General features: G+C 44.6%; 1 protein-coding gene across 3 annotated transcripts in view; it reads right to left on the bottom strand.

The window, feature by feature from the left end:
• Window positions 1–15,255, bottom strand: part of TRPM4 (transient receptor potential cation channel subfamily M member 4) — a 40,338-nt gene that overhangs the window by 17,711 nt on the left and 7,372 nt on the right. For all 3 annotated transcript variants that reach the window (XR_003591595.3, XM_004015802.5, XM_060398154.1), the window contains exons 7-13: window positions 9,842–9,903; window positions 9,516–9,707; window positions 9,081–9,180; window positions 6,225–6,337; window positions 5,597–5,929; window positions 5,302–5,433; window positions 17–146 (exon numbers count right to left, since the gene is read on the bottom strand). Coding sequence is in view for 2 of the 3 variants with exons in the window: in XM_004015802.5 (XP_004015851.2) it covers window positions 17–146; window positions 5,302–5,433; window positions 5,597–5,929; window positions 6,225–6,337; window positions 9,081–9,180; window positions 9,516–9,707; window positions 9,842–9,903 (1,062 nt within the window). In the remaining variant the exon portion in view is untranslated. The remainder of the gene's footprint in view (window positions 1–16; window positions 147–5,301; window positions 5,434–5,596; window positions 5,930–6,224; window positions 6,338–9,080; window positions 9,181–9,515; window positions 9,708–9,841; window positions 9,904–15,255) is intronic.

Raw genomic sequence — 15,255 nt, 5'->3', positions numbered from 1 at the left:
CCCATACCCCACGCACCAACACCCAGCCCCTCGAACTTGGCCGCCAGTTCCTTCCTCCGCGCCGCCTCCTCAGCCTCAGTCTCCAGGCGCCCCAACACTCGCAGCAACAAAGAGGCCCCAAGAGCTGAGGCCACAGAATTGGAACCCTGGAGAGACGGAGACAGGGAGTCACGGGTAGGGACAGAGTTTGAAGTGAGATTCACGGAGGCGGTGAAGAAGATGGGAGGAAAGCTTGTGATCAAGGGAAGGGACAGAGGCCAGAGGTCATCAGAAATTAACCAAGGGAATCAGAAACCAAGGATGTCTGCAGATGGATCTGGAAGAAACTGGACGTCAAGGGAACACGTCAGAAGTCAGATGGTTCAGAGACTGCCCAGGCTGGGCCGGAATTAAAAGGACATCAGAGGTTATGGACAGACGGGGAAGCAGTCAGAGGTGTCACCTAAATGGCAGAGGAAGAAGGAAGACAGCATCTCATGTCTTGGCCAGACCTGCCGATACAGAGCTACATGCTAAGTCCGACTCTTTGTGACCATGCGAACTGTAGCCCACCAAGCTCCTCTGTCCAGGAGATTCTCCAGGCAAGAATACTGGAGTAGGTTGCCATTCCCTTCTCCAGGGGATCTTCCCGACCCAGGGATTGAACCTGAGTCTCCTGCATTGCAGGCAGATTCTTTATCACTGAGCCACTTAGTAAGTTGAGAGAGATGGCAGAGGCTGCTGCTGCTGCTAAGTCGCTTCAGTCGTGTCCGACTCCATGCAGCCCACCAGGCTCCTCCATCCCTGGGATTCTCCAGGCAAGAATACTGGAGTGGGTTGCCATTTCCTTCTCCAGTGCAAGCATGCATGCTAAGTCGCCTCAGTCGGAGAGAACCTCAAAACTTGGTCCTTCCACAACGGTAACAAATAAGCTGGCTAAAAAAAGAAAAAAACTGTCAGGATCAACTTTTTCAGAATTCTGGAATCTAACATAAAATTTACAACAAACAGGAGAATGCTTAATGAAGAAAGATTTCAGTAAAAGAGCACTGTGACATTTTAACTAATCCACTTATCATTGCCAATTCCCCAGCACAGTGGTTGAAAAAAATAGCCCATGTTCCTGCTGCAGGTTGTTGTCATCAGAGGGAACAACTCAGATCTTAACTCTTTTTTTTTTAATGTCTATGGGATCTTCCCAGATCAGGGATGGAGCCCATGACTCTTGCACTGGCAGGCGGATTCCTTACCGCTGAGCCACCAGAGAAGCTCCAGATCTTACTCTTAAATAACTGTGGTTGTGTGTATCAACCTAGCTGGTGGCTCTCTGAAAGGATGGCTCAAGGGCTGGCTGTTGTTTCACTGTTCTTGCAGCTTCCCCCAGAGCAGAAGTGGCTTCCCAGGTGGTGTTTAAAAACATGAAAGACAAACGTATTAGCCTTGGCTCCTTGACACAAATAATAACAGTCAAGGCAAGCGAGAGATACTCTGAACAACCCAGGAGGGCAGAGGGAAGCAGCAGGGAAAGGGGATGCTTGGGGGAGTGAGGGGTTTAAAAAGCTCCTACATGGAGCTTCCCTAGTGGCTCAGTGGACAAGAATCCACCTGGCAATGCAGGAGAAACAGGTTCGATCCCTGGTCTGGGAAGACCCCACATGCCGCAGAGCAACTAAGCCCATGTGTCACATCTACTGAGCATCTGCTCTAGAGCCAGAAGCCTGCACACCTGGAGCCTGCGTTCCACAACAAGAGAAGCCATGGCAATAAGAAGCCCAGGCACCACGACTAGAATGGAGCCCCCGCTCACTGCAGCTAGAGAAGAGGCTGTGCAGCAATAAATTGTGACATGTGAGTCCTGTCTCTTTGCCACCCCATCGACTGTAGCCCGCCAGGCTCCTCTGTCCACGGAATTTTCCAGGCAAGAATACTGAAGTGGGTTGCCATTTCCTACTCCAGGGGATCTTCCCAAACCAGGGATCGAACCCACATCTCCCAGGTCTCCCGCGTTTCCCAAGTCTCCTGTGTCTCCTGAATTGACAGGCAGATTCTTTACCACTGAGCCACCAGGAATACAGTTAATAAAGACTCAGTGAAGCCAAAAATAAATAAATTTTTTTAAAGCTGCTGTATATACCAGGAAATCTAGAAAACTGCAAACCACTGAGCCTGGATGAGTGCTCAGAAAAGACTAAGGAAACCCCTAAGCTTTCGCCTCTGGCTGACCTTTAGGCTCAGCCAAAGCAGGAAGCTGAAGCCAAAGCAGAATTGTAAACAGCCTACCCAAGTGTTGAAAGACAGCTTCACAAACAGACAGTTTGCAAAGTGGGAGAGTTTCATTCCCCCACCTGCACGCATTTAAGGAAATCTCTGTCAAGTCACTATCCGACCACTAAGCTAACAGAACCAGATTTCAGTGCTCATACATAATAAAGAATATGGTCTTCACAAAAACAGAAAAGTCACTAAACAAACAACGACAACCCACAAGCAGCAGCAACAACCCCTGAAGAAAGGAGCTAAGCCAGCTTCCAGAGTTGCCATATTATAATAGTCAAAATGTCCTGTTTTCAACAACAAAAAACTATGAGGGTTGCAAAGAACCAAGAAAGTATGACCCATTCACAGGACGAAAGAAATTAGGAAGCTGAGTCACTGGAATTACTAGAAAAAGACTTTAAATCAACTGTCTTAAATATGCTCAAAAAGCTAAAGGAAATTATGAACAAAGAGCTAAAGGAACCCAGGAGAATGATGTCTCAGAAAATAGAGAATAGAAATAAAGATATAGGGACCTCCCTGGTGGTCCAGTGGCTAAGACTCCATACTCCTGATGCAGGGAGTCCGAGTTCAATCCCTGGTTAGGGAAGCAACTAAGACCTCTCACAGCCAAATAAATAAATAGACTTTTTAAAAAAAGAAATAAAGATATACAGATTACAGAAAGTAATCTGTAATTACAAGTAGAAATTCTGGAGCTGAAAAGTGCAATAACTGAAATGAAAAACTCTTTTAAAGGGCTTAAGAGCAGCATTGAGGAGGCAGAAGAGTTTGTAAACTTGAAGATAGGTCCACTGTGATTATCCAGTTTGAGGTGTAGAAAGAAAAAAGAATGAAGAAAAATTAACAGACCTTAAGAGATATGTGGGACACCATTAATGAGGTCAACATAGGCATAACGGGAACCCCAAAAGGAGAGGACAGAGAGAAAGAGACAGAAAGGCTATCTGAAGATATAACAGACTGAAACTTCCCACATCTGATGAAATACACGAATCTATACACCCAAGAAGGTGAAGAAATCCAAGTAGTGTAAGTTCAAAGAGATTCACACTAAGAAACATTATAACCAAACTGCTGAAAGCCAAACACAAAGAGAGAATTTTAAAATCAGCAAGACAGAAGTGACTCATGTAAGATCAAATAATTATACATGATAGTTACAAAACCATAAAACTCTTAGAAACATAGGGATAAAACTTTATGACCTTGTATTTGGCAATAGTTACTTAGATATGCCACCTAAAGCATAAGAAATAAAAAAATAAAAAGGACAAATAGGACTTCATCAAAATGTAAAACTTGTGTGCATCAAAGGACACTATCAGTAGAAGAAAAAGACTGCCCACAGAAAGGGAGAATGTATTTGCAAATCATATATCTAATAAAGGATTAATACCCAGAACATATAAAGAATTCTTTAAACTCATCAACAAAAATGACTGACATCCCAATTTAAAAATGGGCAAAGACTTGAACAGACATTTCTCCAAAAATATATAGATCACCGAGAATCACATGAAAAGATGCTCAACTTCATCAATCGTCAAGAAAATGCAAATCAAAACCAAATGAGGTACCATTTCACACCCATTAGAATGACAATTATAAAAAAGAAAGAGAAGAGGAAGGAAGGAAAAAAAGGGGAAGAGAAAAGCAAGTAACAAGTGATGGTGAAGAGGTGGAGAAATTAGAACAACTGTGCCTTGCTGGTAGAACTTTAAAGGGTAACACCATCGTGGAAAACAGAATGTCGGTTCCTCAAAACACGAAACCTAGATGGTCCAGCAATTCCACTCTCAGATATGTACTCAAAATAATTGAAAGCAAAGACGCAAATAGATGTTCAAACACCAACCATAGCCGTATTTTCCATGATAGTCAAAAGGTCAAAACAATCCAGAGCAGATAAACAGATACAGAAAATATAGTATACCCATATAATGGAATAGTATTCAACCTTTAAAAGGAAGGGTATTCTAACACATGCTATAACACTGCTGAGCCTTTATCTCAGTTTTTGAAAAAATCTATATTTAGCTGATGACAAGATAACAATCCAAAGTTGAAGAACTCCTGTCAAGGTACTTCTTTGACACAAAAATAAGGTCTATCTCTGATCCTACTTGAATTCCATGACCTTCTTTTTAAACTTCTCAGATGTGTCCCAACACCTCAGCTTTAGCCCCTTGGCTGCCTGAAGGATCCCAGCTTTCCTTTCCCGTGAGGAGTCCTTGCCTCTAGTGTTGTCTGCTTCTTCCATTGCAACTACAACAGTGCATCTAAACTGCAAGAACAATTAAGATGAAATGACGGCCCATCATCTTCAGGTAACATCTAACTTCCTCGCAGAGGCAACTATCTGGAAGGACGAGATTGAGGCACATGCGCTGTTGTTGTTGTCAGTCGCTAAGACATGTCCAGGTTTTTGCGACCCTGTGGACTGTAGCCTGCCAGGCTCTTCCATCCGTGGGATTTCCCAGACAAGAATACAGGAGTGGGTTGACATTTTCTTCTCCTGGGGGATCTTCCCTACCCAGGTAGCCAACCCGCAATCCCCTGCATTTCAGGCAGATTCTTTACTGCTAAACCACCTGGGAGAAGCCCCGATGCATATGCATGGATGGGGTAAACGCCCAGCATACATGGAGAATGGAAGAATCGAGTTATAAGAAATGCACAATGGAAAAAAAGAAAAGAAAAGAAATGCATAATGGGAGAGGCAGGAGAAAGAAGCAGCACTCAGAGTCATATATCAAGAATGGAGGGGGACCTCCCCAGCAGTCCAGTGGTTAAGATTCCTTCCTCCAACGCGGGGGTGGGAGAGGATAAGGGTTCGATCCCCGGTCCGGGAACTAGGATCTCACATGCTGCAGAGTATGGGCAAAATTAAAAATAAATCAGTAAAACTTAAGAAGAAGAAGAAGAAGAATGAGAGGGGAGTGGGGGGTTACCAGAACCTTCCTGCTCAAGCACTGGAGTCCGGTAGAAATAAAGGGCAGGAACGTAGGAGAGAGTAGAATCACAGGTCAAGTCAGCACTCACCATCTCCCAGAAGTACAAGGCCATCTGAGCCCTGTTGAGCAGCAGTGCCCAGAGGAGCAGGTCGCTCCAGGGGGCCTGCCCGGGGACAGCTTCCATCAGTTCCGAGGCAGCCTTGTCTGACAGCATAAACGACTGCAGACGGGAAAGGCGCGATGAGGGTTGGCTCCGCCCCAAACTCTTCCTGACTCCGCCCCAGCTATCAAGCCACACCCCGCTCTCTGATCACACCGCCTCCTGGCAGAGCCCCGCCCCCAGGTCCCTCCGTGCTCCCCCTACTCCCACCCTCCTTTCTTACGTTCTCTCTGCTGCTGTCGCTCCGGCGGGTGCTCCCGGCGGGGAACGTCGGCGCGCACGTCTTGCCCAGCAGCATGCGCAGCACCTGCCCCACCTTAGGAAACTGTAGCTCCGCAGAGGGTTTAAGGGCTGGGGCCTTGGTGCTTGCACCGTGTGACACTTGGTCCAGAAGGTTGCGGATAAGTGAGTTGGGGGGCGCGGCGTTGTAGAGCTGGGCCAGGCGCACCGGGGTCAGGAAGTGGCCCAGGCTGAGGCCATGGGAGATAAGCAAGCGCACGAACTCCGGCCGGTCGTTCAGGAGGGCGTCCATGAGGGAGGCCTCCAGGTGAAAGGACTGGTGGGGGCCGAATGAATGGGGGAAAAGTTGAGCACAGAGACGGGCAGAAGGCCAGGTGAGGTCAGAGATTAAGGACAGGAGATGGGAGTACAGAACCATGAGTGATGGACAGATGGACGGATGGGGAGAGAGGAAATAAGATAGGGACAGACGGACAACCAGAGACGGGTGGACAATTAAGAGAAGGCTGGAGAGGCCATAATGGAAGACAGAGCCAGATGTCAAAGGAGTTGGAGTGGGGAGAATGCATCCCTTTTGTCAGGATCCCCACCTCCAGGCCCCAACCCCTCACCCGCCATTGGATGTCCCCCCGGAAGAGTTCACTCTGGGCAATGTCCACACGGTTCCAAGCCACAGCCAAACGCAACTCATCCAGGTAAGCTGAAGCTTCAGAGCTCCCACAGGCTGAAAGGGTGACAGGGAGAGGGGGCATGAAGTCAGATGGGGGGGGGGACTGGGAACAGGAGGGGCATCTGTATTGCTTCTTCTTGAGATGCCCGACATTTAAACTCGGTATAAAGTGAGTGTTGTTGGGCAGAGTTTGGAGCCTTTAAGAAGCCAGGCTATTACAAGCATAAAGTCATTCAGCTCAGGGACAGAACACAGACCAATGGTTTAGAGGCCCCAAGAAAAGGAAAAGGAATCATGTATATTCACTTTACATTTATTGAGGTAGGCTATGAGCCAGGTGGGCTTCCCTGGTGGCTCAGACTAAAGAATCTGCCTGTGATGCAGGAGACCCGGGTTAGATCCCAGGGTCAGGAAGATCCCCTGGAGAAGGAAATGGCTACCCACTCCAGTCTATGGGGAATTCCATGGTTGGAGAAGCCTGGTGGGCTATAGTCCATGGACTATAGTCCATGGGGTCAGACATGACTTAGCGACTCAACAGCAACAACAACAATGGGCCAGGCAGTGAGAGAGATGCAGAGAGAAACTGGATGCAGGCTCTGCCCTGAAGGAACCTCCTTCCAGGGAAATATGTCTCAGAATCACATAAACACCCTAGAGTGATCAGTCCCCTTGGAGGTGGGTGTAGAATGTGACTAAGGCCAGAGGAGGCTACAGTCAGAGGTATGGAGAGACCCAAGGGAGCCTCCTAGAGGTGGACAATGAGGAAGGGCTTTTGAAAGACTAGCAGGATTTGTAAGTATGTGTCTAAAATGAGAAAAGAATCTGAGGCAGCAGGGGCAGCCCAAGCAAAAGCCTGGGTGCAGGAAAGCACAGGATATGACAGCAAACGTGAGTCACTCTGGCTTCCTGCAACTTGGGAGTATTTGTGAGAAGAAAGAGGAGCACGTAGCAGGAAAAAAAAAAATCCAAGCATTAGCAGGGCTCCAGGAGACCCTGAGGCCATTCAAAAGAGGAGAACAAGTGGCCTTTAAAACTTTGATCCCAAAGTGTGCAGTTAACCGCGTGTGACCTTGGGCAAGTCACTACCCCACTCTCTGAGCATCGTTTCTTCATCTGCAACCTGAGGAGACAATCCTTCTAGGCAGGGGTGAAGGATCAGAGCAGGATCGGAGAAGGACACGTGCTACCCGCTCAGCCTGGGACCTGGGTGTTCCTAGACTCTAAGAAGCATTCGGCCCCTTCCCGCATTCCTTCTTCACCTGCCGAAACTCCATCCCTTCAACTCTGCCAACACTGAGCCTGTCCAGCCACCTCCAGTTTCGCCAGCAGAGTGTGATCACTTGCCCTGCTGCAAGCCACGGACTTATACCACCACCCCCTCAAACCACATCTTAGAGAGCGGCTGTGTTTTCTCCCAGGAGGCTGGTGAGTTAACTCCTGTGAAGTGAATCGCATTTGCTCACTGACTGCCATCCTCTGTTAAAGGATGTGTCCCCACAAGAAATGGAATCATATTAAGGAGAGCTCCCATTTATCAGACTTCCCCTGGGGCAGGCACTGCTGAGGCTCAAAACACTCCTGCCAGGTATTATCTCAATGTTTTCAGACAGAAACTAAAGCTCAGAGAAGGTAAGTCTCTTTCTCAAAGTCACACAGCAGAGGGGGGGGGCCACACTGGTATTCAAATTTTAGTTTTATCTGATTCCAAAGTCAAAAATAACTACCTCACCACAGAATATGGTAGATGCAATTGGGGTGGGGACCTGGGGCTCAGAACGCATTAAAAATTCACACTATGCCTCTTGGGAGTTTTTTTATCTAGGTGAGTGCTTTCCATGTAAAACTCTTCTGACACCAAAATGACCCTCCTCACACACATCTCCACAGAGCCCTGGGGATCCACCTTAGCACTTATTTATCCCACCACCCCATCTTACTAACTCCAGGTTCTACTGGCTCTTCAAGGCCCAGCTCAACTCCCACCTCCCAATTGAATTTTTCTTGCCTTTCTGACAGCAGTTCGTCTCCCATGTCTTTGTCTTGAATTTTACTTAAGATGTGTCCAAACAGCCCTGGTAGGAACTGCTTTTAAGGAGCTCCATCATCAGCCTCTGCCACGTGGCCATTGCGCTCCCTATTTTGGTTTTCATCATTCACTCCTCTAGTGGAATATCAGAAGTCCCTCACTGCGAAATGGCACTCTGGTTTATCTCTGATGCCAGCACGCCTCAGGGCTTAAAACATATCAGGGGCATGTAGGAAAGGTAGAAAGGGTGAGTGGGTGGATAGACGGAAGAATGGATGGGTAAGATGGATGGATGAAAGGATACATGGATGGACAGACGAAAGATGGATGGGTGGATGGATGAAAAGATGGATGGGTAAATGAAAGATGAATGGATGGAAGAATGACGAGTGGATGGAACTGTTAACAGAGGAGTGAATAGACTGGAAGAAGGATGGGTGAATGGCAAGATGGATGGATGGTTGAACAGACGGTGGAATGAAAGGATGAAGGGAATAATTGGTAGATAGATCAGCGTACCTATGGCTGGCTAGATGGATGAAAGGATGGGTGGACGGATGCAACAGAAAGAAAGCAATGTTGGAACATAATGAAAGTATCTTGGGAAAACTGTCCAATAGCACCGTGCAAAGCCCCAAAAGGCACTGACCAAAGGAAAGAGACAAAAAGCGGCACAACTTATTAGAGAGGATGGGTAAAGTGCCAAAGACAGGAGAGTGTCCAAAGTTGAGCTGACAGGAGCAGAGGCTGGGGGATTCCAAGTCTTACCCTTGACAAGGGCCCTTAAAACGATGGTCTCAAATTCCTCAGGGCCATCGTCAGTTGAATAGACTGTCAGCAGCTCCTTCCGAGTCATGATCCTCTCCACCTGCAGAATACCAAATTCTGCCACCCTGACCCAACTCCCTGGTGTTGTCCACAGAGATAAAGGAGAACATTTCCCTGCAGGGCCCCACAGTCTAGGTGCTCAGCACCCTTTACTCCCAGAACCTAGGGGTGTCCAGGCCCCCAGGCCTCTTCTCCCTCAGACCCAGGAGTCCACTTTCCCAGGCTTTCCTCAAATCCACGAGGCTGGGCCCCCATTCCCCTTCCCTTGGATCCAGGACTCCAAGTCTTCAGCATCCCCACATCTCAAGAGTCAGGAACCCAGGTCCCCAGCTCTCTCCCATCTCGGGTTCCAGAGTTGGGCCCTCAGTGTCCTACCTGGGCCTGCAGGACCTCAGGGTCCCCATTGGGGAAGAAACGCTTAATCAGATCTCGGGGTTCACGTCGCCTGCCCCCGCCACTCCCTGGAGCCACAGTGTCCTCCAGAATCTCTGCCAGGCAGTCTGCAGCTCCCCCAGATCCGGCCACCAGGAGGCAGGGGAGCTGAGCCTGGGTGGCGTTTTCTATCCGCTACAGAATAAAAGGGGCAGGCAGGTTAGGGAAGGAAAGCATTCACCCTTCCTGGAGCCTAGATTCCCAGCCCTTTTCTCCTCCAGGACTTGGGACCCAGGAGTACAGCCCCCAGGCCTCTTGGGCGCCTATACCTTCAACATCTTCTCATCACCATCAATGAGGAGGAGGAGGACAGGGATGTCAATGCCAGTCCCTGCAGGGAGAACAGAGCAGAAGGCTTGGTCAGCTCCCATCAGCCTCTGCTGGGGATGGCAGAGAATCACATTTCCCAGGAGTCCCCGGGGCAAACGCTGGCTTCTGCCTAAAATCCTCAGTCCTGAGGCTCATGTGAACTGTCATGCCTTTGAGGGTGTTGGGAGGGGCAGGATCTCGAAGACAGTAGTGTTCAACTTCTCAAGGGAGGACAGGGCTGGGAACCTGGACTCCAGGGTTCCTGAATGAGGCATGAGTCAATCCTGTGACTGATTAACTGACCTGGAGCCAGGAGAGGATGAAAGTTCAAACAGAAAATGAAGGAAATAAGGAATAGGAAGGACTATCCAAATACAATAAAGATATTTATCAAAGCCCAATAGCAAACTCATAAAAGTTTTCTATTAACTCTATTCCCATTAAAATAAGAGACAACATTACTACTAGTCACACTTATCTGGGTGTTTTGAGCTAATGCAATAATACAAGAAAATGAAATAACTGGAGTGAAAACTTGTATTTTTTTTAAGTTGGAAGAGACAAAGGTATTTATTTGAAGAAAAGATGATTTACATTCTCAGAAAATTAGAGAGACTCCACTCAAAATAACTAAATACCAATAAGAGAATTTGGTTAAGTAGATTAATACAAGAAAAATACACAAAAATAAAAAACCTTTTTCCAGCTAGTAAGAATATGTATCTTATCCACATTTCCACAAAAATGATAAAATACCCAGGGATTAATTTGTATAGAAAGTTATGATACTTTTATAAGATTGATAAAACCTTATTTAAGGACAAGGTATGAATAAATGGAAAGGTAACATAAACTCAATGCAGTTTGGGGAAAGAAGGAAGTCGAAGGAGGTTGGCAGTGTTTTTCCTCTGTTCTTTTTTAATGGAACAAAATAATTTTAAAATTCATATGAAAGAATAAAAAAAATTCATATGAAAGAATAAATATTGAAGACTTAAGAAATTGTTGAAAAAGGACAGTGAGGAGGAACTTTCTCTGATATATATATTTAAACATCTTTAAACTGCTGTAAACAAAATATGTTTTTGGCACGGGAATAAATACATAGAGAAGTAGAAGAGGAAAAGGTTTAGAAATAGTTCAGTGTATAAAGGAACTGAATATATAACTGAAGTGACATTTCAATTTAGCTGGGAAAATATAGCTTATTTATTAAATGGTCATGAAGAAAATACAGCTTCCCATTTGGAAGAAAGAAATGTAGACTCTACCTCAAAATATGTAAAGATCATTTCCAGATGGATTAAGGTTTAAATATAAAAGTATACGATATTAAAAAAGAAGACTTAGAATATTTGTGTAGCATTGGAGTTGAATGGACTTTTCTAAAAAGACCAAGGGAAACCAAGGATATATAAAAGGAACAACAAATATATCTAACCACATTAATATGATCAAATTTTTATGGAAGTAGGCACCAGAATTAAAGTATCTTTTAAAAATTTTACAATACATCTAACAGTTAAAGCTCTCCTATCAATAGGATACAAAGAATTCTTATAAAAAGATTTGTAAAAGAATCCAATTCAAAAAGGGCGAAGAATGTGAATAGACATTTCATATTCCGTTCATATTGAATAGAAATCTGATCAGCCAACAAAATGTGTTTTTATCTTTTAATAATGGTTAGAGAAAACATCAAGTTAAAAGTGTGAAGTCAGGACTTCTCTGGTGGTCCAGTGGTTAAGAATCTGCTTGCTAATGCAGGGGACACGGGCTCAATCCCTGGTCTAGGAAGATTCCACATGCTGCAGGCAACTAAGTCCGTGTGCCACAACTGCTGAGCCCAGAGAAGCCACTGCGATGGGAAGCCTATGCATCGCAACGGAAGCGTAGACCCCACTCGCAGCAGCCAGAGAAAGCCCAAGTGCAGCAATGAAGACCCAGCACAACCAAAATTAAATTAAAAAAATTTTAAGTGATATATCACTTTCTACCCATCAAGTTGGCCAAAAAAAAGAAAAATTAAGGCAAGAATATCCAGAGTTGGTTAAGACTGATCGGAAAAGGAAACTCACACATTCTTGATGAGAGAGTGAATGAAAGCTGCTACATATTTTGAGAAAGTTACTTAGTACTATTAGTATGCACACAGCAATCTCACTTTCAAGATCTACTGTATAGAATTTTAAACACCTGGATGTTGGGAGTTCCCTGGCGGTCCAGTGATTAGTCCTGAGTTGCCTCCCTGGTTGAGGAACTAAGATCCCACAAGTGGTGGGGCACAGCCAGGAAAAATAAATTTTTAATTTAAAAAAATTAAAATAAACACTGGGATGTAATTATGGACATTTATACAAAGATATTTTTTCAGCATTGTTTGCAGTGCCAAACACTGATAGCAGTTTAAGTATCCAATTGAGAAAAATTTAAATAAGAGATGGAACAACCATTATAAAGGAATATCATCAACCATTAGTAGGAGATGCAAGATAAAGGAGTTTGGACCTAAAAGGATGGTTGTAAGAAAGTGATACGTATATGTATAGTATAAAAGAAAGAAAGACCATAGAGGTGGAAATATAATCGCATAGGATTTTATAAACATAGAGAAAGGTATAAAAGGATAAACCCCAAACCATATAACACTGATTACCCCAATAGAGGGGGCTGGAGCTGGAAAGGGAATTTTCTAACTTATTTTTTTCTTCTTCTTCTTCTTTGGCCTGCGGGTTATTTACAAACTACAACTCATGGAACGATAAGAATTTCCTTACATACCTTCTCATGGTTTGATTAGTTCCAATAAACACATATTAAAGTTGCCACATATTAAACACCTTAATTTTAAAAAATTAATTAAAATATTAAATTAATATTAAAATATTATGTTGAGTGAAAGGAGGCAATTTCAAAAGGTCATATATCATATTCCATTTATTTATCTTCTGGAAGAGAGAGGCCTAGTGTGATAGAAAACAGATTAGTGACTGGGCACCAAAGGAATGCCTTCATGGGGACAGAACTGGTCTGTGTCCTGATTGTGGAAATGGCCACATGAATCTCTGTACATATGCCTATCCACCCCCAAAAGTCAGTTTACACCCCAAAAAGATAATTTTAAAAATAAGGTTAAGGGAAACCTCCTACGTTGTTGGTGTGAACGTGAATTGGTGCAGCCACTATGGGGAACAGTAAGGAGGTCCCTTTAAAAACTAAAAATAGAGCTACCATATGATCCAACAATCCCACTCCTGGGCATATATTTGGAGAAAACCATGATGTGAAAAGATACATGTTCCCCAACGTTCACTGAGCACTATTTACAATAGTCAAGACACGGAAACATCCTAAACGTTTATCGATGGAGAACTGATAAAGAAGATGAGATGTGTATATGTTTATATGTGTGTGTGTGTCTATATGGGCTTCCCTGGCGGCTCAGCGGCAAAAGACTGCACCTGGAATGCAGGAGACCAGGGTTCGACCCTGGGTTGGGACCATCCCCTGGAGGAGGGCACGGCAACCCACTCCAGTATTCTTGCCTGGGGAATCCCATGGACAGAGGAGCCTGGCAGGCTACAGTCAATGGGCTTGCAAAGAATTGGACATGACTGAGGGACTAAGAACAGTGCATATGTATAAATATATGTGTATATGTATATAAGATGTGATGCGTGTATACATATAATTATAATATATATATTATATATAATGGAACATTACTCAGCCATAAAAAAGAATGAAATAATGTCATTTGCAGCAACATGGATGGACCTAGAGATTGTCATCCTGAGTGAAGTCAGACAGAAAAAGACAAATATCAGATGATAATTGCTTATATGTGGAATTTGAAAAAATGGTACAAATGAAACTATTTACAAAACAGAGTCACCGATGCAGAAAAAAAACTTATGGTTACCAAGGCGGAAAGCAGGGCAGGGGGGATAAGTTGGGAGATTGGAATCAACATATCACATTAGGTACAAAAAGTGAAAGTGTTAGTCGCTCAGCATATCTGACTCTTTGAGGCCCCATAGACTATATATAGCCTGCCAGGCTTGTCTGTCTATGGGATTCTCCAGGCAAGAATCCTGGAATAGGTAGCCATTCCCTTCTCCAGGGGGCTCTTCCTGACCCAGGGATCGAACCCAGGTTTCCTGCATTGCAGGCAGATTCTTTTCATCTGAGGCACCAACAAAGCCCATTATGTATAAAGCCCACTATGTATAAAATAGAAAACTAATAAGAACTCTACTCAACACTCTGTAATGACCTATATGGGAACAGAATCTAAAAAATCATGGATATCTGAGTCACTTTGCTGTACAGCAGAAAGGAACACAGCATCATAAATCAGCTATATTCCAATAAAAATTAATTATATAAAAAAACCCCTACATGTGTGAGTCAGACTCTGGACCCACTGGGCCCGATAAACTAGTGTGCATGCCCTGGATACTTTGACTTTGATCAAGGAGTAGTGGCTGGAAGGAACTTTGAGTTGTCTCTTCTGAGAGGGTGTGTTCTGTGAGTGGGAAGAAAAATAAAATGGTTTGTCAACCAAAAATAAAATGAAATGATAAAAATAAGATTAAAATTGCCCCCAAACTAATTAAATTTCAAGAATTAGGTGGACACCTTTTAAAATATAAGAAACGTTTATAAAGAAGCAGCTTTCTGTTCAGTTGATTTTCTACACTGGACGTTTGTTCCTGTTTTAGTGATTATGCTCTTGTCTGTATTAGTTCACTGCTTCTACTGCCTCTAGCTGTGTCTTGCTCTTCTGTTTCTAGGATTTTTTAAAATTGGAGACAAATCATTGATGTTCAACCTGCCTTTTCTTTTCTTTATTATATACACATTTAAGTCTACAGGTTTCCCTCTAGGTACTGCATTGTGCTGTGCTATGCTTCGTCGCTCAGCCGTGTCCGACTGAGCGGTCTTTGTGACCCCGTGGACTGTTAGCCCACCAGGCTCCTCTGTCCATGGGATTCTCCAGGCAAGAATACTGGAGTGGGTTGTCATGCCCTCCTCCAGGGGATCTTCCTAACCCAAGGGTTGAACCCAGGTCTCCCACATCTCAGGAGGACTCTACGGTCTGAGCCACCAGGGAAGCCCAAGAATACTGGCGTGGGTAGCCTATCCCTTCTCCAGGGGATCTTCCCGACCCAGGAATCAAATCTGGGTCTCCTGCATTGCAGGCGGATTCTTTACCAGCTGAGCTACCAGGGAAGCCCAAGCATTTGCTGCACCCCCAAACATGTTGGTATGTCATGACATAACCATCACTCGGTTCAAAATAGTACCTAGCTTCTTTTTTTTTCCTTCTCTGATCCACGGGTTAATCACAAACTACAATTCAGGCAATGAT

This window comes from Ovis aries, chromosome 14 (assembly GCF_016772045.2).
Source record: "Ovis aries strain OAR_USU_Benz2616 breed Rambouillet chromosome 14, ARS-UI_Ramb_v3.0, whole genome shotgun sequence".
Classification (NCBI taxonomy): domain Eukaryota; kingdom Metazoa; phylum Chordata; class Mammalia; order Artiodactyla; family Bovidae; genus Ovis; species Ovis aries.
This window is presented reverse-complemented; position numbering and strand designations above follow the sequence as displayed.